Source organism: Callospermophilus lateralis, chromosome 9 (assembly GCF_048772815.1).
Source record: "Callospermophilus lateralis isolate mCalLat2 chromosome 9, mCalLat2.hap1, whole genome shotgun sequence".
NCBI classification, from domain to species: domain Eukaryota; kingdom Metazoa; phylum Chordata; class Mammalia; order Rodentia; family Sciuridae; genus Callospermophilus; species Callospermophilus lateralis.
The window spans coordinates 33447172-33474578 of NC_135313.1; the positions used below are offsets into that span (position 1 = coordinate 33447172).

A 27407-nucleotide genomic window follows, 5' to 3' on the forward strand; every position below is an offset into this window, starting at 1 on the left:
TACAAAACAATAAGTTGGTACTGTTTTAAGCCACTAAATTTGTGATTTGGTATAGCAGCCATAGAAAACTAATACAGCAATTGAGGTGACTATGATAGAAAATTCAAGGTACTCATGCAAAAGATGAAGCTGTCAATTATAATACCCAATGTCATGGTTAATTTTATGGCTCAATAGTACTAGACCACAGGATACACAGATATGTGAAATATTATTCTGGGTTTTCTGTAAGGGTGTTTCTGGAAGAAATCAACATTTCAGTTGATGAGCTAGTAAAACAGACTGTCATCCCTAACGTGGGTGAGCCTTACACAATCAGTTAAAAGACTTGACTAGGTCAAAAAGGCTGAACCTTCACCAAGTAAGAAGTTCCCCTCACCCAACTGCCTTTAACTGGGACACTGGTTTTTCCTTGTCTGGCCTCAAACTGAAACATTCATAATTCCTAGGTCTTAAGCCTAACAACCTATGGACTTGAACTCTACTACGGGCTCATAAAGCACATCAGGAACCTGTCAGCTTCTACAATTGCATGAGTTGATTCTTCAAAATAAATGTGTGCATATATACATATATTTGTATACAAGTTAATAAGAAACTTGAAACACAATCCTTTTTATATTATTGCCTAGACCTTTTTAAGAAGGAAGGTTGGGATTACTCTCTTAATGCAGCTACTAAGACCTTCCAAGGAGAAAACATTCAGAATGGATAGGAGAGATGAAGAGGATGAAGCCCCAAGAGCAACTGCTGTACATAAAGATTTTATATATTTTATTACTTAAAAAATATACATTTTACACATATGTATATATGACAGATATACACATATATATTATATGCATACACATTCTCTTGTTTCTCTGGAGAACCTTAGAGGCACCATTTATGAGCTCTCAACCCACCTTTTGCACTATACATATGCAGAACTACCCTACAGATGTGGGAGAACCTGTGAGGTACCCCTGGGACTCTGACTAAGGGGAATTCAGAAGGGAGAGGTTGGTGAGATGAACCTCAGCCCCCACCACTGCAGCTGCTCTCAGGGCCTTAACTGGTCTTTATCCTCTCCCTCCTCTACTACCCAATCTAAATTCTTTCACCTTGGTAGGTTTTGGTGGCTGCACTAAAAGGAGTAACCCAATCTTTGTTCTTGAAAGGATCTAACCAATAAACATAAAAGGGATTATGTTAAAGTTGGTTGTGAATTTGTATATTATTTATCATTTTGGTTTTAATTTTTTAGTCTTAAGATAATCATTTAAAAATAATTTTTAATGTAATATAGATAAAAGTGTAAAGATTACAAAAATCAACTGATAGGCTCCAATTCACCACCGCTCAAACTACACTTTTTGAGATGTAGTATCCCTCTTTTACTAATAAGGAAAAATCATTAATTAAGACCTCTATGCCCTTAAGTGTTGCACCTGTGACAGGAGCAATAATTATGTCAAAGGCCAAAATGCCTTCTGCTTCCATTGGGTTGTCCCTAGTCTATAAGGTTATGTAAATCAGTTTGAGACACAGCTTTTCTTGACTAAACAAATTGAAATCTTTTCAACTTTATCAAACCATACATGGAAAATAAATAAAAGCATAAGCTGGATTCAATAAATTTTTATTGAGCTCCCTCAGGGTGCATGAATTTAGGATCTATAATTTACATAGGTAGAAAAGTGTCACTTTAGCCCCCCCTTTTTAAAAAAGCAAATTATATCTTCTCTATGGGTTTCAAATGAATCATTTAAAGTGAGTGAAGTTCAGTGTGATGTTACCATATGTTTTTACAGAAGAAAAAGGAATAGGATAAACATTTTCCCTTTCCCAAAATAAGGGTTTAGTGCCAAGATAGACTAGCCTTGGTCTAACAAGAGCTGATCAAAAAGGCTGGAGAATTTGGAAGATAAAGATGTACTTGGAAGCACTATCCTCTGAGGACAGCAAAATGTCAAAAAACTAACTGGCTCAAAAATTATACTGGGAGATCAAGAGAAGAGTTAGTCACAGCTTGGGAAAAAAACTGAAAATTAGATGACACTATCTGTAGCTAATTCTGATGTTTCCCTGGAGTTGTGAAAGCACTCTAAATAGAGGGGTTATGGCTTCATACCCCTGTGAGCAGAGTGGTTTTAAATGGTAGATTCTCCAGTGCACCAACTGTATTTTCAAGTATAATTCTGGTATTTATACCTAGCAATATAGAAGAAAAAGCAGCAAGGAGAAAGTGTCAAGTATACAGGACATAAAATGAGTTGGTAGCCCTAAAATTCCCAGTACAAGTCTTTTTCATTAGGAAAATCACATTCTGGCTCAGTCCAAGGCAATACTGGAGGTACTGCTTCTGATGGCTTATTATAAGCAGGAGGCAGTAGTGAGAGTATTGAATCCTGGCTTTCTTCTTTCATCTGTTAAGGAAATCCAAAATAAGGCTGTTGGTAGATGAATTTAATATGTCAGTTCTGTTACCAATAAAAAAAATCATTAAAGAAACTGTTTTAAGTGTTTAAATTGTTCTTAGGTATTTTTCCCTAAAAGTGCTTTTGACTGATAATCTGAAAAAAAGAATAAAGAGCCAAGTAAACTGATTTTTATCAGAATTATTTTGTCCTTTCATCATTTCTAGCCAATACAGAAAAAGAAAATGTCTCTAATGAAAACATACACTGAACATATAATAGCATCTGATGGTAGTCCAATTTGCTTTTATTCACTCTGTTTTACAGAATATGAATCTTTTAGAAAGTCTATATGTAATTAAATTACCAAAATTTTTTTTCTTGTTTTTAGCTTTATTTTGTAAGAAAGTTACTAGTCAGACTCTTGACAACCATAAGTATTCCTTTAGCCAATGAAATGACTTTTTAATAGTACTTAAAAATATCTGGACAACAGATCAGCTTACCTGTTTGAAGAATACATGGGACAATAAGCTGCTTGCTGATGGCCTGAAATTTTTAAAAAGTTATTGAAAAAACAGAACCTCATATTAGAATGTAGATTTAAGATATATACTAGAAATTATTAGAAATTAGGTTTAGAGTCATAAAACCCAACTAAAAATTACAAAGAAAATGAATATATGTCCAAAGCCAAATTCTTAGCTCCAATCTTGACTAATGGGAAGAATTAATTCTAGAGGTATCCATCAATTAATCTATACTCAACATTTATTGTGCACATACTATTTACAAGGAACTATATGAGGCACTAAGGGGCTAAAAACAGATAACTAAACATGTCTTCTTTCCAAAATACTAATGCTAATATATAGCTATGTAGAGTAAGAATTTATATTAGTATAATAGTAGCAATTTATATTTTTATACTGTTTGGAGGTTTCTAAAATGTCTTAACATAAATGTACTAATTAATGTCCAGGAAAAGGAACAGATTTTTACAGGTGAGTTGGCTAGGAAATGGTACAACTAATACTGGAACCCAACTCGTGCTATTAATTCAATGTTCTCATTTGCTTTTCATCTCAAGTTGTCCTCAGCATTGATATTTTCTATATTAGGCTAGTTTTTTGATCAAAAGATTTGAATTTTACGGGAAGGGTAATATCACAAATCTTCTATATGAAATCAACATGTATATTTTGTGCTATTTATAGATAACCAATATTACCTTTTCTCAGGATCTTGCTGCAAACAAAGCTGTACCAAGCTAAAGAAGGCAGGAGAGAAGGTTTTTGAGGATGGCGTGTGCAGTCGGTCACTATTGACTGTGTGAGTTCCGCTGGAGACAAGTACACTCTCTCCAATTCCAGAGTCTATGCCTGACCGGGAATTCTTCATTCTAGAGTCTGATTGTGGGAAAATACTGATATCCAGTGGGCTATATGGAGGACCTTTCAGTTTCTGTAACAGCATCTAAAAAAACCCAAAAATTTCCTTCAACCCTTTTCAGGCAAAATATTAAAACAACAATAACAATAAAGTTCCTAAGAGTCTACAATAAACATGTTTAACAAAAATTATCTACAGTGTAAGAGAACCTATGAAAGGGAAGAAGTTCAGTAATTTTAGTAGCACTTACCTGAGTTCTCTGCATGTCCTGGAAAGGTACTTGCCCACTGGCTAATTCACATGCTGTTATCCCAACACTGTAAATATCTGACTTCACATTATATCCATGTAAATCCTAGAGAATACAATTAATTTGATGTCCTTTAGTGCAAAAAAATTAATAAAAAGTTAACAAACGTGTGCTCTTTTGATAAAATATGGTGAATGACAGTGGGAAAAAATACCCGTAAGCGCAAAATCAAGATCTACCTAATGTATGACTTATGATTAAAAATTCCTAACAAAATTTTGACAAGAAAGAGGGAAAGTCTTGTAGTAGGCCATTCATCAATCCAAATATAAGGATACAACTGTCCTTTAATCAAACTCAGAAGACACTCGAGACGCACAGACAACCCAATGCCACGGCCACACCTGACCTGTCTCAGTAGTTCTGGGCTCAGCCACGGCTGCACTGATGTGCTGAACTGTGGGAAATCAAACACAGCCCTATGCCTCTGTCCGTGCTTAACCAAACTATGCAGGTGGGACAGGCCAGAGAGGGTCACTAGGCCATCACCAGAAATGAGGATGTGGCTGGCTTTAATACTCCTAGAACAAAAAGAAACAGTCCTAAGTACTAGGAATCTGGCCCATAAAGAGAGAATAAAAGTCTGGTCAGAATGAATCTATCCTTGGAACTTAAATACCTTTTATAAAATAACAGTGCCTCATATACACTGCTCTACATATGGAAATGTTGAGGGAATTAAGGAAGTCTTCCACCTCCTTAATATAGCACTAGAACAAAGAAAATACAAATGACTGCTACATGTATGGAACTGGTAATTTTTTTTCAAATAAGGAATGGAATAAAGTTATTAATTTCACTATTTTAGGTTGCTGTTGCAAAAAACACCCAAAGTGTCCAAAATATCAAATAATATTTGAAGAGATAAGGTTATAATTTAAGGTTAAATGTGATACTATCCATTAAAAACAGTCTTTCATGATATAACATCATTTATAAAGATATTTTGTATAAAAATTCCCTTTGCCAGATAAATAATAAAAGAGTCTTATTTTTTTCCCCCAAACACTGAATTTGGACACTAAGAAAGCAGGTCAGCCAAGACACTGGTAAGGTATATGGAAACTTCAGTAAATTAGAATATACCATTTGAAATCCTCAGTTAACAAAATGCTGCTAATAAATTACAAGTCAAAGGCTTCAAGGAAATTGAAACAAAACAATAAGAAAGCAAGCTTATTTAAAAGCAACTTAATTAAAAAGCAAAACAAAGTCCCTGCATATCTTAGAAGTAACACTGCTTTTCACATTCAGTCAATTACTTCTGCAACTGCAGTTTGGTAATGAGAATTTATACTTAATATGATAATCTCAGGGTGCTGCAAGATATTTCAAAAATTAAGAAAGGATTAATTATAATTTGATAATGATATATATGTGTGTGTGTATGTGTGTGTATGTGTGTATGTGTGTTTGTGTGTGTGTGTGTATAAAAGCAAGAAAGCAGATAAAGAAACTCTTTGTTTGCTTAAAAAAAGAGAAACCAACAAAAAACTCAGCTAATGAGGACCCCCTTCCCTACAACTGATACTCTGAACATACAGGTTCTTATATCCCTCATGAGATTCAGACTGCATGCTCTGTTAGGTCAGGTGCTCCACTAGCACCAAGGACAGCACTTGGCACAGATGATGTGGTCTCAAAATGATTGGATAAAAGGTAAGCATCCACTGGCTCCTTCCTTCCTACATTTTTGTTCATATATTTCTCATCCCTTTTTTCTTTTTAAACTTTTTTTTTACTTCCTCCTAACAACTTTCTTTCCTAAAAGATGTCTTTCAACTCTTTCATTTTGTAAAATGCAAATAAGTAAATACCTATGAATACAGCCATTTTGGTGCAGATAGTTCAACCCACGCACTGCTCCAAAGAGAATGTTTCTTATTAAAGCTTCGCTCATTCCTTCAGGAAAGTAGGTCCTCAAGAGCTGACTTGCTGAACCTGAAAGAACCCTGACATCTTTACATGAACATTGAAAGTGATTTTGCTCCCATCTATGTTTTTTTAATGTATTTATTTGTTCTAATTATCTATATATGACAGTAAATTCATTTGGACACATCATACATAAAAGGAATCCATCTATGTTTTAAAAAGTGTTCTTTTCAACCATAAACTCGCACATACACCTGTTAGTTGGGAACCTAACTACTTTCCCATGTGAAAGTGAGGTTTCTTCAAGAATCTATAAGACTCTTTTTTCTTGGCTGGGGATATAACTTGGTGGTAGAGTGCTTGCCTAGCATGGTTCCATCCCCAGCAACACACACATACATACACAGTTTTTTCCTAATGACCTAAAAAGTTAGGAAAGAGAATTAATGATTTTTCATTATTACCAGTAAAAATACATATTGCATATGTATGTAATATGTAATGTTTTAAATCCAGAAGAAATTCACAAAGCTGTTATAAAGATCCAAGCTATACAATTTATTCACTTATTTATTCAACACTCTTGAATAAATAAGTCTTGAATAAATATGTGAGCACTTTGGGACCCAAAACAGAAAATATAAATGCTCCTTGCTCTCTAGAATCACTGGTGAGGGAGATGGGCATACACACACATTTATAATAACATGAAATTGGTTCACAGTGCAGTGAACATGAATGGTATGCATAGGTGGGTAAACTATTTTCCTGCAAAATTACAGATGCTCTCTGAAACAGGGGAAGAGATAGCTTGAGCAATGGCATAAAATTCTTAAGAGAATTAATGTTGGTTTCATTGATCATCATACCCATTATACTTTTTTCTGAAGACTGAAAGTCAACATGATAGAGAAATATATCATAAAATATAGATATCATAAAATCTAGAATTGGTCATTAGATATATAAATTAAAAGCAATGAATAATAAATCTAAGATCTCATTCATCTTTGTAATGATAGTATCCAGACTAAACAATGATTTATTTTATTTAATACCAGTTTTCTTACCATAAGCCATAAATGGAGAAATAACCCAAAGCCAGCTGCCCACAGTGAAAACTGTCCAATAAGTTGTAATATTGGGGTGCCGGAAAAAGTGGGATAGAATCACTGCTTTCTAGGATAAACATACAAGAGACAAGACATTTTTACAACCTTTATTTTTCTTATAAGAGAGCAGCAGTAGTGGCAGCTAAACACCCAGGGAGCTTCTTACACTAAGCTCTGTTCTTATTGCTTCCATCCCTCTAAATCTCACAGCCATGCCATGAAATACATGGTTCCCATTTTATAGAAGATAGCACTTTTTAATACGAGAGTCACTTGAAGGAATTAACAGTCATTACCAAAGTTTGAATGTATTTGTTCTTTCACAGAATGGATCTGGCTGTCAAGTGTGTTTTCCAATACAGTAACTTTGTGTTGATAAGAGGAAAGAAATCTATCCCCTCAAACAGACATTCCATTAAGTATGTCCTTTTCTTCCTACTGTTACCTGCAAAGCTTTTAGGCGTTCTTCAGTGCAGTTTTCCAGATTTGTAATTTTTATAGTCACCAGTGTTCCTGTAGGAGTATGCCGTGCGAGATGGACAGAAGTAAAGTTATCAAATCCTCTTCCTGTAATAAGACATAAAATTAAAGATAGCAACAAAAAGAAAAAATTGACACTGTGTACTTTATCAAAATTAGAAACTCCTGTTCTTAAAAAAATTATTAAGTGAGAAGGCAAACCACTAACTAAAAGTATTAATAATACTTATATCTGATAAAACTTCCATTCAGAATACATAAAGAACTCCTATGACTCTGTAAGGTGACAAGCAGTCCAATTTAAAAAAAGACAGAAGATTAACAGGCAATTCACAAAATAACATATGGGAAAGTCCAAAAAGTGAGTGAAAAGATATGAGATAGGGAAATGCAAATTAATATAATGCCAGACCATTATATATCTACTATAACAGCTAAAATTGTAACTTTAGCAAGTTGTGATATAGTAAAAAAAAACGGAGGGCTGGGGATGTGGCTCAAGCGGTAACGCGCTTGCCTGGCATGCACGGGGTGCTGGGTTCGATCCTCAGTACCACATAAAAATAAAATAAAGATGTTGTGTCCACCGAAAACTGAAAAATAAATATTAAAAAAATTTTTCTCTATTAAACAAACAAACAAACAAAAACAGAATGTCATTTGGCTACCTCCTACTCTATTTCTAGGACCTGACAATTATTGATCTGATTTTTATTTGTCATCTAAATGATATCAAAAAGGATGTAAACTTTTGTGTTTAGCTTCTTTCCTCCAGCATAATGGTTTTGAGATTCACCTGTCACATCAGTAGTTATTTTTCTATTGCTGAGTTATGTATGGAGAATTTATTTATCCATTCACAGGTTGGTGGATACTTGAGCTGCTTTCAATTTTTGGTGGCTAGAAATAGAGCTGGCAAAAACACCCCGGCACAGGTCTTTAAGGAGACATATGCTTTCATCTCTCTTTGACAAAATACCTGAGGGTCAAACTGATGGGCCATGGAGTAAATTATGTTTAAATTTATAAGTTGCCCAACTGTTTCCAAAAGTGGCTGAACCAACACATTCCTACAATGTATGAGACCTGCAATTGTTTGGCACACTCACCAGCCTTTGGTGGTACATTTTTAAGTGTGACACTGTGCACCTATTAACAAGCACCTGATCGATGTCAGTTCTCTCCTTCTATCCAGTCACCAAAATCTGTCTGTTTTACCTCTGAAATGAAATTATGCTCACCTTCTCCTCTCCAGAGTCCACTTCCTGCCTTAATTGAAGTCCTTCCTCTCTCCCTGGATATACACCACTCCCTGTATTCTCAACCATGGCATGTACTAGAATTATGAGAGAACTTCTTCAAAGTGCCTATGCTTAGGTCCCATTCCCTAGAAATACTGATTAAGGGCTCAGTAATGGAATACAGACATTGCAATTTTGTAAAAGACACAGATAATAGGGATGATATTTCTGGTTGTGAATCACTGATCTACTGTATCTTCCAAACTACTACCAGAGTTGTTCTAAAGTTGGCATTTTATCAGTAGGAGGGTACTGTGGTGCAACAGTTGAAAGCTTAGACCCCACAGTCAGAAAGATCTGGTTTCAAATTTCTAGCTATTATAAATGTATCTATCTATCTATCTATTTGTGTAAGATAATATATAGATGATTTGAAATCTCTAGCTATTATAGCTGAGGCTACTGAGACTCTGCAAAACAAAAGTGATAAAGGGTGAAATGAAGAAAACACATGTTACTGTTCAGCATAATGACTGTTAGATGCCACCATTACCAGTGCCATTATCAACAATGTCTCTCTAGCACTAAGAGGATAAATTCCAAACTTCTGCCTTAAATCCTTAAGAAAATGAGTAAGATGTGGGGGCCAGCAGTCTGAACTTCTAAATATATCTTATAAAGTCCTTCACAATGTGTTCCCTACATGCCTTTGCAGATTTATTTCCTACCACTGCCCACTCTTCTTTCCACCTCTATTTACAGAGGAACTATGTAGCATTCTCCAACCATCCTTCTGCAGTCATTTACTGTGGTAAGCATTTTTACCTTTCTTAGACTGGCACCATCTGAATTGCCTTTCAGATGCTGATGAATTGCCTTTCTAATGCTGATAAATTTGCCACCAAATTTATTCTCCCTTGATCTCCTTGACCCTGGCATGTGCTCTATTCATGGCCAACTGGAGGATAGAGGGAGTGACATAAGAAGTAGGGGTTATCAGAACTCATTGCAATGAGGCCCCATGTCTGTGGCAGCTATACCCAAGTAAGTAGTGCACCATGCTGCCTAGTCCATGGCTCTCATCTTATTCACTCAGCTCCTTTGGGATTCTTCCAAGCCTATTTCTCTAGTCAACAATTCTGTGAGTATTGTTCTTGAACAGTATTGTTCAAGAATCCCCTTTTAGCATAAGTTACCAGTATTGTTTTTTGCTGTTTACAACAACAACAAAAACTAACTAGAACATGTAGCAAACTTTTCCTGATTTTTTTCTTTGACTCCTAGAGGTTTGGTTGTATGCTCAGTCTTCTCTGCTCCCAGAACATTTAGCACATACTTCTACTGTAGTACTCTCAAGACCATGAAACAGCACTATCTAACGTCGTCATCTTCCCAGAGGTGTATTTTGCATTGTGAGATGTACATGAGATTTTGGGTGCCAGAGGATAAAATGTTATGGTTTAGATGAGGTATCCCTCAAAAGCTCCTGCATAGGAATATTTTGGAGGTGAAATGATTGGATTGTGAGAGCACTAGAATCTAATCAGTCCATTCTAGTTTGAAAGGACAAACTGGGTTGTAACTGTAGGCAAGTGGGGTGCGGCTGGAGAAGTCAGCTCATAGGGTCAGAGTGGGTGCTCTGGAAGGGTTCATCTTCCCTGCAGCCCACTCTCCTTTCTCTTTCTTCTTCCTGGCCATCACAAATGGAGCAGTGCTCCTCCACCACAGGCTTCCACCATGATGTTCTGCCTCATCTTGGGAGTCAGTGGAGTCAGACCACCATAGATTGAACTGCTGAAACAATAAGCCAAAATAAACTTTTCCCCCTTTAAGTTGTCACAGTGATGGATTTTTTGATCATAGTAATCATAAGCCAACTAACACAACTCCTCAAGTGTTTCAGAGGCTCTGCATCCCCAGAACCTACCACTCACTGCTTTAAAAGGTATTTCTCAATGTTCAGAGTTATATAGAATATTTCACATATAGAAAGCTATAAACGAATACTCATTTTATTGCACACTTAACTGAGAAATATTTCTACTATAAGTGGAATTTTGGATAAAATTTTAAATTAGAAAGTAATTGGTTAAAGGTCTATGACTGAGAAAATTTACATGATGTAAGTTGTACACAGTGGTATTCGCCTGTATTCTCAGGATGCTAAGGTAGGAGGATTGCTTGAGTTTAGGAGTTTGAGACTAGACTGGGCAACAAAACCCCATATCAAAAAAATTTACATTATGTGATTTTAATCCATACTCAGTATAAAATTAAACCCACAAAACTAGAAGCTTCCCACAATAAAGAAAAAAAAATAAGTTTTTGAATTTGTGTCTTCCTTCTCTGAATGTACTTCAATGGTAATGTAAAACTTCTAGACAGTAATCTTAAATTCTGGGTCATTATTTTGAAATAGATATAAAATTAATTCAATATTTGATTGACATTATTAATACCCAGTTTTATGCTACAGGTTACAACAGAAAAAGATTTGCCTCTAAAATAATTTTTTTTGTCATTAATTTTATTTCTAGCAATGAAGGGTCAGTTATGTGAAAACCAGGATTATTACCTATTTCTACTTGTAGTTCATAGTGAGAAACATTGGTGGAACATATCACTTCATGGGCTCTAGCAGATGGAGGCGACCAGGAAACAGTTGGCTCATTGACCTGTGTTTTTTTTTTACAAGATGAAAACAAAATAAGTAAAATTTTTTCTTAGTTCCCCAAGTAGGCTCCCCCTCCTCAATATAAGTACTGATGTATTTTCAAATAGATACTCATTAGGAAGGCACTGAAAGGTGCTGAAGAAATTTTTAAGATCTAAAAGGAATTTACCAATTGCTAATTGATGTGAGTTGGGGAGCTCTTGACCTATAAAGGGGAAGTCGACAGGAAAAGCAGAATTATAAATAAGCAGGAATACTATTCAATGAAATTTCTTATAAAATTTTTAGAAGTTGCTGAGAATGCCTAAATGTATCATCAGAAGAGCTGCAGCAATCTGTGAGGGAAATCTCATGCTTGTGCTCTTTACTCTAGTAGTTGCCAGTTATATCCATTTCTCCTACAAGGTGCATGCTCTACTAGAGCAACTGTTAACAGGAAACAATTTGCCTATTAAAATTGCTAAAGAAGTTTTTCATAAGATGAATCAAAAGGGGGTCAAAAAGAAAAAAGAAAAAAAAAAAGTCAAGAGATGGGAGAATAGGGTACATCCCTAGTGAAGGACCACCAGGTCTCATGGGGTGTTTTGAAGTCAGGGTCAGGTTTGCACCTAAATATAGTGGCATTGAAATATACACACATACAGGAGAAAGAAGAAGCCTAAACCACTGGTGTCATATGATAGCCATGAGGATCTTCTAAAGGACATCAGGACCCTAAAGAACACTTAGAAGTCTTTACTGGCATCAGCAGGTGGCAGGAATCTTGTTACTACCTTCAGGGCGGGGAAGCAGACAAAGGGGAAAAAATAACATTACTAGTGCTAGGAATTGTGCTAACTTCTTTTCACATTCTTGACTCTTTAATCAGAAGAAAGAAATGGAGTCTGAAAGTGACAGATGCACTTCTATACACAGTGGTAGATATGAGCCCTAATTTTTTTTCCTTTTTCTTTTTGTGGGGACGCTGGGGATCAATCCCAGGGCTTTGCACATTACTAAGCAAGCATTCTACCACTGAGCTACACTTCCAGCCTTGTTCCCTAAACTTTTAAGAGAACAGAAAAAATAATAATAATTTCAAGCTCATGTCTAAAGATGAAAAAGGTGAATATTGTCTAAGAGGAATGAAATATTGTAGAGAAATTCTACCAAGCAATTGGAAATAATCCCAATGAAAAGAGAAAAGAAATCTAAAGAAATCAATTTAGTTTCCTAAGAACAGGTAGTATTCAGATAAACTCAGATTTAAAGAAAAAATATAAGAAATAAAAAAGCATATAATGATTTTTTAAAATTATAAAGTCATATCAACCCATAAGCTCACCAGGAAGGTTAGAAACATAATGAAGTGAGGCTTTACAGTTCATTGCTTACAAAATGGTCTCATGTTACTGTGTGACAGATTAAAACTACAGTTCAGCAAATGGAAAAATAGAAACAGAAAATATCTGATGCATACCAATGCCTGCTTACAGCAAAAGAAAAGTACTGTGATATGAATTCCAAGTAATCTGAAACCTCCATACTGCCTTTAATTATTCTTTGGTCTTTCTTACAATTTTAAGGAAAGAATGGATTGATGATGCAATGTAAGAGCACCATTTCCTGTGACAGTGGGAGACTAGGTTTACACCAGTCTAATGAACTTGCCTCTATGGATCTACTCTAGATTTCCTGACTAAACCCAGTTTCTGATACTAAGAGACTAAGGAACAAACCCCAAATCACAGTTTAAAAACCAAGATACGAATGGCCCTTAGTGAAATATTTTTGAAATATTCTGATAGACTTTTACTTGTGGTGAAACATCTTTCTATTTTATTTCCTATGATGAAGTTTTTTAAAAATTTGGATTTATACAATTAACTCAATGATATTGCAGAGAACACTCCCTGAATGGGTTGAAAATTGGACTGGATGGCCTTTCAGGAATTATTACACTGCTAAAATCCTATTTATTTATTTATTTGGTACCAGGGATTGAACTCAGGGGCACTCAATCACTAAGCCACAACCCCAGCCCTTTCTTATATTTTATTTAGAGACAGGGTTACACTGAGTTGCTTAGGGCCTCACTAAATTGCTGAGGCTGGCTTTGAACTGGAAATCCTCCTGCCTCAGCCTCCCAAGCCTCTGGAATTATAGGCATGTGCTACTGTGCCCAGCTAAAATCACATTATTTTAAAAAGCAGCATTTCAACTCAGTCATCATAGCCTTTCATTTGTAAAGGCTAATTAAAGAAAATGGGCTTTTTAAAAAAATAGGTATAGAGGTTTCCAAAGTGATAAAAGAAAATAAATCATTTGGAAAACTAAAGACTATTCTGGAAACATGATCTTTTAACCTAACATGTAATCCTGTATTTAGGATCCATGTTAATGAAGAATTATACATCGCACAAATAGAAGATCACAGGTAGTGTTTTGAAGTGTAACTCAAGGAGGGCCCCAGAAGCTTATTCTAATCATCAGGCACCAGTTTCCAGCTGGTGTCAATTTATGTTACATAACTTCTCCAGTTTAGTTTCTCTACTAGGGACTTCAGAGAGATTATACCTCTGCTTCCTTAAGACTTTGGTCTAACTCCAATAACAGAGCACTCCTTAAAATATAAAGGAGTTCTATTTTGGAAGTTTGAAGTATTTCACCACGGAAGTTTCCTGAGTTCTAAGTTCCTGTCTTGGTAACAGCAGGACACAACAGTCAGGTGACTCTGAATTACCTTGGCCATAAAGGTATTACTTGAGCCAAATCTTGGATTGGACACTATCTCCTACTGTACCAGAAGGCAAGCACCTAGAAGGCTTTAGAGTTCTAGTGCCTAAAAAGTGAAATGACAAAATTGAAGACAGTTCAAGATAAAAGTGGGATACATTATAAGCAGGAGCAAATGGAATTACCTAATTTTATAGCAAACTTAGTAAGACATGTTCCATTTTGTAGTAAAAACTGCAGCCTAAATTAAGGATTAAAAGGAGGAAAAGATCCCAGATAAATATTTATTACCAAGCATGTTACTTTAAATATTATTTGATATATCACACACTGCCAAAGGGAGATAAAGATGAATAAGACAGGATGCTTCTTTTAAGTATCACATCATGGTTGAAGAGACATACACATCAACCATTGTGAGATAAAATACTATTATGAGAATGTCTATGGTAGATGAAAGTATAATGGAAAAGATGTCACAGATCAAACTATTTGACCAATTCTTTATAGATAAGAAGGAATTTCTAGGGGAGGAAAAAAAGGGCATTTCAAGCAGAAAGATGAGTGTGAGCTAAGATTCACTAACAAGAAACAAAACTCAAAAACTAGACTTTTCCATACCATTGAGAGTATGTTAACATGTTAAGAAGTTTAGATTTTGTCCTACAGGTTTTAGGAAGTCAATGGAAGTTTTCAAACTGCAAAATGAAACAAGCAGGCCTATCTTGGTAGAATACTGATGTGGGAGAAGATCACGTGTGTGTCTTGGAGACTCAGGCAATGAGTCTACCTGCAATAGGCCAGGTGGGAGATGATGAGACTTGAGTAGCAGCAGTGCTCCGTTAAGGCAGGCACGGACTCAAGGACTTTCATGGACAGACTCCTAAAATGCAGGATTTAAATAATATGGGGTCAGGGTAGAGGCAAAGTGAGGATAGCTTCTAAGTTTCTAAAGTAAATGACTAAGAAGATGACTTAGTAGATAACTTAATGGATGGGTTTTCAGTAACTAAAAGAGGAAATACAATGGGTTAGTGAGGTTTGAAAAAGGGCAGCACATATACTAAAATTGGAACGATACAGAGAAGATTAGCATGGCCCCTGCGCAAGGATGACACGCAAATTCGTGAAGCGTTCCATATTTAAAAAAAAAGAAAGAAAAAGGATTAAGGTTTTAATCAAATTCAGCAGAGATTCCTTTGAAAAATATAACTGGACATACTCTATAGACACATTTGGTTCCCAGGAAAGAGTAAAAATCTAAGAATCATCAGTTCTGTTTGATGCCAGTGTCTCTTCAGGACACCTGACTTAGCACCAGGAAAATCTGAAACTTGAGCAACTGATAAGTGAGGCTGCTTCAGGGAGCAGGGAGCAGGGAGTCTAGGAAGAGAGAAGGTCAATTATAGTAGCAGGAGAGGAGTAAGAAACAGTAAAAGACACTGCAAAGAAAAAGAGCTGTAAGAGTTGAGGAGTGAATGGTATTACAGAAAAGCAAAGGATGAGCATTAATTATACTCAACGATTTTCTTACCAAGTATTGATGGATACTGCTTTCAGATTGCTTTTCAGGTCTGAGTGATTCAACTCGTGTTCGTGAAGTACAGAAACAATCCTGGAAGTCAAAAATACATTAAGTTGAAAGTATGGTGCAGGATAAGCAGGAGTGGCATATGGATAAAAAAAAAGGTCTTGAAATGAGGAGGGGAACAGAGAGAAAGAACAGCACAGACTTAAAGCCAGGATCCATACCATGGAGGTCCTCAGTATGGGGGGAGAAGGGAGGAATAGCTAGGTGTGCAGAAGGCAAACTTTATATCCATTAAAAGGTGCTATCTCTGATCCTTGCCCTCTCTTTTCCTGAGGTGATAACATTAATTTTAAATGCTGGTGTTAACTTTTGATTCTTTGGACACTTTTGATGAATTTCTGAATATTTAGCTAAAAATTATTCTGCTGTATTCATTATAATAATTTTAATTTTGATCCTCATTTTTCTTCTTCAGTATAAGGATCATGTTTATAACATTAAACCACATATTAAGTGTATTGGGAACCAATTTTTTTTCTTAAGGTGACAAGCATGTCTCAAAGCAAATTAAAAGAGACTTCTATTATCACAATTATGTTTTCTTCCATGTTAACCCACAATTATGTTTTCTTGCATGTTTCTATCATGTATTATTAAAAGAAACATCTGCATGTTATCTATCACCTCATCAATTAGTTGGTACAGCTGATCTTATACCATTTAAGAAAAAAGTATATCAAAAGAAAAGCATAAACACATTGCATGAGAGACTTTTATAATAAATTATTTTCAAGCATCTCATCAACATTCATATTTATATGAACATTTGAGTATAATATCAAATGAGTCTTTTAAAGTCCATCCATGCCTCCTTAATATTTTGTAGTCAGTTACTTAAAAGTAACCAAAGTTCTTTTCTTTTAAGATATGTCAGCATTTCTAGATAATCAAACTAGTCATTTCTGCAGTTTACCTAGTTTACTGATTATTTTAAGTTGAATTCAGTCTCTGCAGCTCAGAATCTTCATCTATCAAATGGAGGAACTAACATAAACAGTCTTTTCTATCTTCTCCAACTTACAAATGGATAGAAAATTACCAATCTTAAGTAATCCTTTAAAGCAGGGATCAGCAAAATAGGGTCCATGTGCCAAATCTGGTTCATGGCCATTTTAAGAATAAAGTCTTATTGGAACAATCATTCACTTTTATTCATTAACAATGCCTATGATATGGCTGCTTCTCTGCTACAAAGGCAGAAAAGCAGTAGTAACAGAGACAACAAGGTGTGTAAATACTGTTTGGGCTTTATAGACAAGTTTGCTGATCCCTGCTTTAGAGAATGAGGTATTTCACTTCAATGCACTTCTGAAGATATAAATTTAAAGTAAATGATTTATGCATTTTTGCACATAAATAATGATATAGTATCCTAACTTCATAGTTCTGCCTATCAGCCCTGGTGACTGATGGAATGGAGTAAATTAGCAGATGTGAGTTTGAACCCTGGCTCCATTCTTGGCAAATTCAAATTAGGATGATGCTCTCTCACACAATTTTAAAGACTAAGATTATTGTCTTAATATAAAAAAATTCCCTGTTCAAGTTATACTCCATTTATGTATAATGTGTCAAAATGCATCCTACTGTCAAGTATAGCTAATTAGAACAAATAAAAATTTTAAAAATGCCAAAAAATTCCCTGTTCAAACATTATACTTTATATAAAACAAAGTAAAAGTCCTCAAGATATTTAATCTAAAGTGGATATCATGGATCTAATATAAACAGAAAACAAGGAGGCATCTATACCTCATTATTATATATTGATCCAAATGTTTTTGTCTGATTAAGTCAAAGAGCTTACTTTTAACACTACCTTGCTTGCCTTTATTCAGATGAAAATTTTAGAAGGGATTTTTGAAAGATTTAAAGGATGAGGCATAATTAACTGGATGGAACTAACAAAGTAAAACATATATGTAAGAAAAACTGGACACGGGATAATGGGATGAGGATAAGAAGTATATAAAAAATATACAGGAGAAACTCTTTTCAGGAAAGACAAAAACTCACTAATAATTAATTTCTCAAAACCACAAGTCATTCAGGTAAAAACATCTTAGAACATAGTGTACTCTGCCTTCTGTTATGGCTCTGCACAAACATCTGACTGCTCATGACACCAAGTTAGATCATGTTAATAAAAACTTACCAAAAGAGACATTGAATCGCTTTAGTTCACAGAAAATGACAAAAATCCATCTATTTCAAAGAAGATTTGATTTATCTTCCTTTCGAGATGCAGAAATATCCTACTAAAAGAAACACAAAAGCCAAATAATTTAGATTTATATATAAAAGTTCCTTGAAAAACTAGTTGTCATAAACTCCTTCAATATGTAGGCAGCTATTCCTTGACACAGGACTAGAGACATTACTGACAAATATCTTTAAAGAGCATTTCCTTTTACTGAACACTATTTGGGATCACCACAGAAAGGTAGAGTGAAGTTGAAGGGAGGTTCTGAATATTTCTGAAACTTCGGTATATTCAGTATATTTGCATCTCTCCTATCTTCTCTGTACTGGTTTTTGAAAGAGTCCTGGGCAAACATGAAAGCAATGTAGAAATGCAATTTTGGACTCAATATACATGGGCCCATTTACAATAAACTCCAAGCATTTTCAATATTTTTATTTATTAGCAAACTCTGAGACTTTCCAAAACTTTCTGATTGGATTAACCTATTGAATCATATGGGGTCCCTGATTACCAAATCTGGGAAAGAATTAGAATTAGTAACAGATGAGGAAACAATGTTTTCTTGTTACCATGTTTAAAAAAAGGAAAAAGGCATTTTTTTGTTGTTTTTATGTAAAAATGACATTTTTTTGTAAGAAATTATTTTACCTTATAATTTTTAGTTCTTAATTCTACTCTTAAAATTTGTTGATATCAAATATATATTATTATGCAAATATTCCTATCCATTTTCACTAATAAAATATTAATCTCAATAATCTGTGAAATTCTGCAACAGATGAGAAATTTTTTTTTCTTTTTATCTTTTTTGGGGGGCTATGGGGTACTATGGATTGAACTCAGGGCACTTGGCCACTGAGCCACATCCCCAGCCCTATATTTTGTGTTTTATTTAGAGACAGGGTCTCACTGAGCTTAGAGCTTCGCTGTTGCAGAGGCTGACTCTAAGCTTGTGATCTTCCTGTCTTAGCATCCCGGGCCATTAGGATCACAGGGTGCACCACTGTGCCTGGCAACAGATGAGAATTTTTACTTGGTAACATCTTTGGATTCAGGGAGATACAAAAGCACCAGACCTCTACTAATAAAAAAAGGGAGCCATGTTCTAAGCTTGCTAGCACTTGGTGCTCCCTTATTTCTAAACAATGTCATTTCTTTCATTTAAATTGTACTCAAGTCCACAAATTTCATCAAGGCATCTACAAATATCTGAGCAAAATGAGAAAAGTAGGAGTTTATAGACCATAAATATTATAGAGCAGTATCCAATTTTATTGCTAAAGGAAGAAGTAAATTTACTCAGAATGTTCACTATTAACCAAAAGCAAAGAAAAGGAGGAAGAACCTGAAAGATGATGATTATTTCATTGCCAGCCAGGCATTACTATCAATTAAGGCACTAGAGTTTCCTGTACTACAAAAGGGGAAAAGCAATGCCTATCCTCCCTACCCTCCAGGATGACTGAGATCAAATGGGATACTTCATCTGAAAGTGCTCATAACTACCAAACACTGTACTCAAGATAGAGCTGATGCTCTGAAAGATGCAATGATGGCAGTACAAAATGCTAAGGCTTATTTGGAAAGCAAGTTGGCAATGGTTTGATAACCATGAAAATATTCATACTTTGTGACCCAGTAAAATTCCCACTTCTAATAATCTGTTCCAAGGAGACATTCAAGTAAATGAATCAAACACACAAAGTCAATGCACTGTTATTGGTAACAGCTAAGTATTCATTCCACACATGTATAATGGGTCATGCACTGTGTGGGACACTGGGGACATCCAGGGTTAATCAAGACAGAGAAGGACCTGACTACTTGGAGTAGTTTTTTCCCATAAACAGAAAGTTTAGGGATATCATGATGAATTGAATTTTCTGGTTACCATGATTTTGAATCCTGTTTTTTTCACTTAATAGCTGCCAAGTTGTTATTGATTTTGTTGTCTTAAACAGCTTGAAAGTCCATGACATCATTTATTTTTCAGAAAAACCCACAAGAAAATCTGTGAGAATTGTTAGTTCTAAAAGGATTGTCCCTGTGGGGTGGTTTAATCCTACAGGCTTTGCCTTAGATACACCAGACTATTAAGAGATAATTTTACAAGACATTTTGAGGTCAAGGCAGCAGCTGCACCTGGCAAAGGAGTGGGGCAAAAGATTTGCTGTCAATTTTATTGGGCATGCTCTTTCACTAGTTATGAATATAAATCCTTTTTTAAAAACTCATACTTAAAAGACCTATATTTGTGAGGGTTTTCAAGACCATTTCAGTACAGCCCCTTGCAAATGAATCTAGAAGCTAATTACAATAAAGCTTTATAAATAATATGTTCCATAACTGAATGGTTCATCCTAAGGCTTTAATCTGAAAGTTGAACACTTTTAGTGGAAACAAAGGGCAAATCTATTTACAGAACTCGGGTTCTGAGTTAATTTAGGCATCCAATGAGGCAACACCACAGGGAATACAAACGAAACAAAAAGAAAGAAAAAAAAAAAACAGCTTTAACTCTTTGTTGAGCTTCGAAAATACTGTAATTTTCAAAGTGATCTTGGGAACCCATAAAAACATAGATTAGAGCGACGCACAGCTCGGTAGAATTTTCCAAACTTAGTATCATGACTCATGCTTTCAACAAGTGTTTACTGAGTGCCTACTGTGTGCCAGGCTCCGTGCTAGGTAGGCGCCCTGTGTCATATCCTGACCAAGTTTTGAGGAAATAGATATTGACACAACAAACCTACGAGGAGAAAACAACGCTAAACTTAAATGCTGAGGACAAAGCGACCCCAGAGCATTTAATTTTGTTGAAGTTTCCTTCCTAGACCTGCAGACAGATAGAGCCAGGGCCAGTGTCTTCGGTTTGGAAATTCGCCAGACCCGTGAGCGCGGCTAAAGGTGAGAGCTGGGGGAGAGGAACCACTGGTGGCTCCTGCCCGCGTACCTGGCGCTGTCAACCCTTCGGGGTACCAGTCCACCCGCACTCCTGTGCCTGGACCACCGCACGCGCTGGAACTCGCGGCCCAGGGATTCCCGCAGAGCCGCTGCCGCGCGGGCGCAGGGGCCGCTCGCTGAGCCACACTCCAGCCCGGGTTCCAAGTGGGCGGCCGGTTCTAGTCCCTGGCTTCCCGGGGCGTGAGTGGACCGAGCCGCACTCCCTCTCCTCACCCACAGACCCCAAGTCATTTCCCTCCCCTTATTACCCTAGCGGCGACCACGGCCAGTGACTCTTCAGGTTGCCAGCTGTGCGGGGCCAGGGCGGGCCCGGAGCACCAGAATCCGGGAGCCCACCTCGCAGAGGGGCGAAGGGAGAGCGCTAGGCCCGCTCCCAGCGCGGGCCAAAGAGCACAGAGTGCGGCACGACGGCGACAGGAGACCGTCAGCTTGGAACTCTGTCCCAGAGCCAAGCAACCGGCCGGGACAGGATCCGCCCCACCCCTGCCCAGGTCCCGGTCCGGCCCGCCGCCCCGCCTCTCGCCCCTGGGCCCGGCACCAAGGGGGTGGAGGGCGGGGCCTCCGCGCAGGGGGCGGGGCGAACAGGAAACTACAGTTCCCAGTAGGTCGTGCGTTGGGGCTGTGGAGGCTGCTGGGAGAGTGGGTCTCCTTGGAGCTTCCCCTGTTGTGCGGGGGCTGTCATTGACCCAGCGTCACTGCAGAATCGAGGTCGCCGAGTGATGATGTGAAGTCGCCCGCCCTTCCCTGCCACGCCCGAGTGGTTACTGGCTGCGGCGGCAGCTTGGGCTGCTGCTCTCAGGCTGCCGCCGCTTCTGGGGCTTATTCCTGAGGTATTGGGGGCGGAGGACGGCAGACGCCCGGCCATTCCAGTGAGTAACCTTCCCGCGCGCGACTCGAATTTGCCCTTGCCAACTTCGCCGGAAGGCGGAGGAGCCACCCCGCCCCGCGCCCCTTCAGTTCTCGGAGGTCGCGCACGGACACCGGGTTCCGAGGCTGGGTACCGGGAGTGCTGGGTGCACGCCGGGTCCTCCCCGCAAGGTGAGAAGGAGACTGTTTCCGAAGTGTAGGTGCGAAGTGATGGTGGCTCTGGCCTCGGGATTTACCCCAGCTGCCCCTCTGAGGATTGGCAGCCTCTTATCCTCTGTCCGACAGCATCCATCTGGAGCCCTGTCTTTTAGGATGAGTGGCTTTAGTGTTTGGACATTAAACCTTAAGCCTCGGTGGCCATCTGTGATGCAAACGGGAGGAGAGGATATTGGGAAGAGCACTTTCTGAGTTGTGTTGGGCTTTTCTTTGCAATTGATTTGAAGCCAGACGCCACATTAAAAAGAAATGGTTGGCTATAATTTTAAGCGTGAATAATGGATATTGGCATTGTCCTTTTTAGTACCAGCATAAAAATAATCTAAACAGTTAAAAAAAATTGTCATGGCAGTAGTTACATGCTCATACAGCTTTTACTTACATCTACTGTTTCTTTGCTGGCAAAATAGTAACTTTTCATTGGAAATTCATCAAGCTGAAATGGACCATAAGAACAAAGTGAAACAGACTCTTCCAGTTCTAGAGCTCTCTAAGTGAATTTTTTCATGACCTTCAAATCTTTGCTGTTGCCTTGTAAGTCTGAGCTACAGTTATCTCCAAATTGCATGGTAATGGTGGTGAAGGGCACTTAACAAATGGTGAAGGGCATTTGATGGTGAGGAAAGGCAGAAATGAAGACACTATCATAGCAACAGTTATTCCAGTTTTCTATTTTTAAAATTAAGTAATGTCCAACAAGTCTCAGACATTTAGCAGGCACATAGTATGTGAAAGAATGTTTTATAAATCTTACAAATTTTGTTCATATGATGGAAGAGGTAGGAAAGAGTCAGTATTTGAGTACTTGTAATCTGCCAGGCACGCCAGTTATGAGCTCTGTATACATAGCTAACTTAATCACTTAACAAACCAGTTGCAGTAATCAGGCTTAAATACTTTGCTTATGTAACAACTAGAGATTTAAATCTAGATCTGCTTTGTTTCAAAGTTATAGATCAGGTAACTTACCTACTTCAGAAATTACAGAACTTAAAGACTGACTAAAAAGGAGTTTGGGGTATTATTTCCTAATACTGGTTTCAACACATCTGGCCCTTGCTTTAGTACTTTTGAACAAATTTTTCCCTTTGCCTACAATTTCCATCCCTCCCATTAAGACCCTAAAAACTTATTCCAAATATACTTCAGTCTATTTTTGTAAGAAATTATAGGATTGGACTTTTATCACAAAGGTCCTTTCCAGTTCATAGGTTTTTATGGTTCTACAGTTCAAATTATAAGCCAAGAAGTGTTATTCTGCACTGTGAATGATTAACATATATAGACACAAATAGTAGAAAATTTTTATTTCAATGCTCCAAATATGTAAATACTAATATAAGGAATGAGGCAGATGATAATGTGTTATTTCATGTTCATTTTGATTTTTTTTGTTTGCTTTTTTAAACATCATCAGCACTGACTTTTGACCCTCTTTAGTTTGTCCTATTTGGTTGAAAAGAAACCTGAGGCATTAAGGTAATGTCACATTTAAATGAGTTAGTCATGAAAGGAGCTAAATTATTCATGGTTTTCTGTCATTTCTGTTCAGACCTGAAGTGTTCTTATAATAATAATAGGAAACAGTTGTAGACTTACTATGTGATATGTACTAAAAGTTTTACCTACATTAACTTATCCTCATGTTAACACCATGAAATGTTTGGTTTTTTTTTTGTTTTTTTTGTTTTGTTTTGTTTTTTAATAGACAGGCAACTAAAGCAAAGGGAATAGTAAACATACCCAAGGTAATTTACTGAGTGGTAAAAACTGGGTGTCAAACCAGACAAGATCAAATCTTTAATATTCGAGTATCTATTACCAACCCAATAATGGTATTTTTATTGTGATTAAATCATATATTTGTGCAGCTACCTTTTTAGAATGCAAATTCAGCATTAAATGATTTTGTTACAAAGTAAATGAACAGAGCCAGGATTTGAACCCATGCTTCCCTTACTTCAAGGTCCATGTTCTTTTCCTCTACTTCCTGTTAATCAAATCTTTATTAAATTATTTCTGTGGTTCACTGTCCTAGATGCTAGGACATAGTCTTTGTTTTTAAGGTATACAATCTGAAGAGGGAGACACAATTAGGATAGTGAGTTGAGAAGTGTACAGAGGTCCTACAGGAACACAACGAAAGAGCACTGAAATCAGCCTGGAGTGAGAAGGCTTGGGCCAATCCTGAGAAAACAAATTAAAATTAGCCTTGGCAAAGAAAGGGGGTAAGTTTTATTTGAGCTAAACTGTATCATTCCAAAATTTTCATGTTGAAGCCCTAAGCCTCATAACCTCAAAATATAACACTTTTGGGATAGGGCTCTTGAAGTGATTGAATTAAACTGAGGCTTTTAGGGTGGGCTCTAATTCAATCTGACAGGCGTCCTTATAAGAGGTAGAAATTTGGACACAAAAATTTACCAGAGATGTGCCTGCACAGAGGAAAAGACCCTGTGAGGATATGTCAAGAAGACCAAGGAAACAGGCCTCAGGCCAACACACTAACCTTGGACTCTACCCTCCAGAATTGTAAGAAAATAAAGTTCTGTTGTTTAAGCCTCTCAGTCTGTGGTATTTTGTTTTGACATCCCCAGCAAACGAACAAACAGCTATATTCTAGTCAAAAGGAATGACATATAAAAAGCCTTTTAGGTGTGGCCAGTTGATTTAGGTTTCGTGGTGAGAAGTTTTGAGAGATGAAGCTGGAGACTAGGCTGGCCAGGTTAGGAAGATTTTGTTTGAAAACCTGAGGGGTTTAAACTTTTTACTAAAGGAGATTGAATGGTGGAGGGATTTTTAGCAATGGAAAAACAAATTTGCATTTTAGAAACACTATTCTGAGCCTTGGGGGTGGGATAATATAAAAGGGATAAGATTGGAGGCAGGGAGACCAAATTAGTGGCTATTGCCATAGGAAGGTGAACTAAAGATTTTCTTAGACTATTGAGACATCAAACTAAAACACAACCATTGTTGATATAAGGAAGACTATAACAGGAGTAGCTAACCTTAGGGCATACATAAGAAGATTTAGAAAGAATTTATATATAGCTCATTGTACTTAGACACTGGCTTTGTTTTGACCTTTTGCTTTCCTTATATGGGTCATAAAGCTTTATACAACTATAGTTGTATTTTTCCACTATGAACAATGATTTTATGTATTTAATAGACATTTATGATACTTACACCATTTAAGCCCAATCCTCTGAGAGACTTATAAACTACCTACTGTTATCTCCTTTTTATACATAAATATATAGTAACATAGAGAGGCTATGTAACTTGCTTAAATTCACGTTAGCTAATATACAGCAAAGACTCAACTCAAGCAGTCTATCTTCTGAGTCTTAGCCTTTCACTACTTGAGAATCAGGGAGGAATACAAATATAAATTGAGTATGTTTGGTGTCTAGGATAGACAGTTTGTAAGTGAAAATGATAAAGAGATGATTTAAAAGTATTTTATATAAAAGTAGAGTGATGGAAGAATTGCTTATTTTGAATTGGGCTTCCGGAAAGACTTGGTAGAAAAAGTGGCATTTGAGCTGTTGTGTGAAGAATGGTTAGAATTTGGATCTGCAGAATTGGGAGAGAACATCAGAGATAGACAAAATTGCATTAACAAAATTACAGGATTGGGAACTTGCTGGTGTGTCTAGGGACCTAGTAAATGCAGTCCTTTGTTTTGGCTGGAATATATTGTATGGTTGGGGAAGGAAGATGGAGAAGCCAGTTTGTGGGGTGGGGAACAAAACTCTGGAGAAGAGAACTTTCAAGTGTGAGATGCAAGGAAATTGAAGTTTCAAACCTGAATAACTGAAGTGTATGCCAGATGTGGTTATCTCTGAAGACAGAAAAATTATCAAATCCCAAATCATTAGTTGATAAGTTCTATTTTCACTATTTCACAAGTCCCCCTCTCTTACTGTTGCCATTCACCTGTTTTATGACTTTATGAAAGTAATCCATATATAATGTGATAAAATGTCCTAATTATTTTTCTGTCTCCATTCTGTCTATTCCTGAAATTTATCACCATTCTGCCTCTGGATTTATTTTCCTCAATGTCACTTTCCATTTAGAAATTTGTTTCCTACAGTATTAAGTTCAGACTTCTTATGTTGAGCTAGTCAGATTTAAATCTCTAAATACCTTACCCACAATCCTTACCACTCAGATTGGTCTTTATACTGCTACCTTGCTTTTGGATCTCTTTGGCTTGTGTGTGTGCTTTTTTAAAATTACATTATTCTAACAAATATACTCCATTTTCATCAAAGTCTTAATCCATGAAAATTTTACATTCTATGTGAAGCCAGAAAAGAGTTCTCCCTACAACACTATCTATAGAAATGTTAGGTTGTAATACCCATTAAATATTTGTTAACTAGTGGTGTTATCTTATTTTCTTAGGTTTCTTAGATATTATGTCTAATCTAGATCATAGAGATCATTAGTGCTTTCCTCATAAATACTAGATTTCTTAAATCTTTAACCTTCTTTTGCACAGAGGCTGTATATCTCTTTTTAGTACTTTTCAGTTTAATTCACATGGCATTTATTGAAAGCTGTTCAATAAATAGCTGACTGACTAGTTTTTGATTGAGATCATTTTATTGGTATTTATTTTAGAACTGACTGCTTCGTATGTAATGTTCTGACTTTATTCCTAGCTTTACCACTGACTAATATAACCTTGAGGACATTCTGTTTAACCCTGTATTTATGGTAGGAAATGAGCATACAGAAATTGCCAGAGGTATAGAGGTAGAACTAATTCACTTTATAATGATTGTTGAGATTTTTGAAGTTTAATCTATATTTTATCTGTCAGTGTTTGCCAAACTTTGAGTTCTTACTCTTTAGAAAACTTTTTGAAATCATAGAAGGTAAAGGAGTAGTTAAAATAGGGCCTAAATTAAGAATGTTATACTATTTTTTGTAACAGTGGAGTTGATGAATTATACTTGGTGAAAGTATTCATTCACCCACTAATTTAGATAGTAATTCATTTCAGCAAGTATTTATTGAGTTACTTGATCTCCTGCCATTGTATTTGTGTTCTGATCAGTAAGGAGAAGGAAAGGGAGGAGATGGAATTTTCTCTTTTCTTGCAAGAGGACTTCCAGGAAATAAATTATAGTACTATGAAAGATGCAAATGAGATGCTTTGTTATAGAACAAAGGTGGGCAGGGAAGGCCACTTCAGATCAGGTGAGCTGGTAACTTCTCTCCAAGCATGACTTTTAAGCTGAGACCTGAAGGATGAAAAGTAGTTATCATATAAAGAACAAGAAAGAAGAGTATTCTAAGTATGATAAATGACAGTTACAGAGGCCCATAGATAAAAGAGAACAGG

The 27407-nt window shown here is 36.6% G+C and overlaps 2 protein-coding genes and 1 non-coding gene across 10 annotated transcripts in view; 2 read left to right on the plus strand and 1 right to left on the minus strand.

The window, feature by feature from the left end:
• Nucleotides 1-1604: 1604 nt before the first annotated feature.
• Nucleotides 1605-21296, minus strand: Stradb (STE20 related adaptor beta). Of its 4 annotated transcripts, none has more exons than XM_076866584.2 (12): nt 21208-21296; nt 17945-18047; nt 15733-15813; nt 11385-11484; nt 7534-7655; nt 7047-7155; nt 5919-6042; nt 4451-4622; nt 4042-4146; nt 3631-3875; nt 2906-2948; nt 1605-2408 (listed from the first exon to the last, which is right to left on the minus strand). In XM_076866584.2, the coding sequence occupies exons 2-12, from the start codon at nt 17954-17956 to the stop codon at nt 2265-2267; spliced, it is 1257 nt and encodes a 418-aa protein (XP_076722699.1). In that variant the 5' UTR covers nt 17957-18047; nt 21208-21296; the 3' UTR covers nt 1605-2264. The 4 variants fall into 4 exon arrangements, with proteins under 4 accessions (XP_076722699.1, XP_076722700.1, XP_076722702.1 ...); XM_076866585.2 differs by having other exon boundaries at nt 17945-18044; nt 21208-21289; XM_076866587.2 differs by lacking the exon at nt 21208-21296 and adding an exon at nt 20949-21183 and having other exon boundaries at nt 17945-18044.
• On the plus strand, nt 15238-15344 carry LOC143407665 (U6 spliceosomal RNA). Its single transcript, XR_013092407.1, has one exon. It is a non-coding gene; the product is annotated as a U6 spliceosomal RNA (small nuclear RNA).
• Nucleotides 21297-21574: 278 nt separating the features above from the next.
• The window catches only part of Trak2 (trafficking kinesin protein 2), a 56635-nt gene continuing 50802 nt past the window's right edge, over nt 21575-27407 (plus strand). For 3 of the 5 annotated variants that reach the window (XM_076866917.2, XM_076866922.2, XM_076866919.2), the window contains exon 1: nt 21575-21828. The gene's annotated coding sequence lies outside the window, so the exon portion shown is untranslated. Of the gene's footprint in view, nt 21829-21851; nt 21998-27407 lie in introns of those variants that run through there. The other 2 variants (XM_076866918.2, XM_076866920.2) reach the window with 1 other exon arrangement.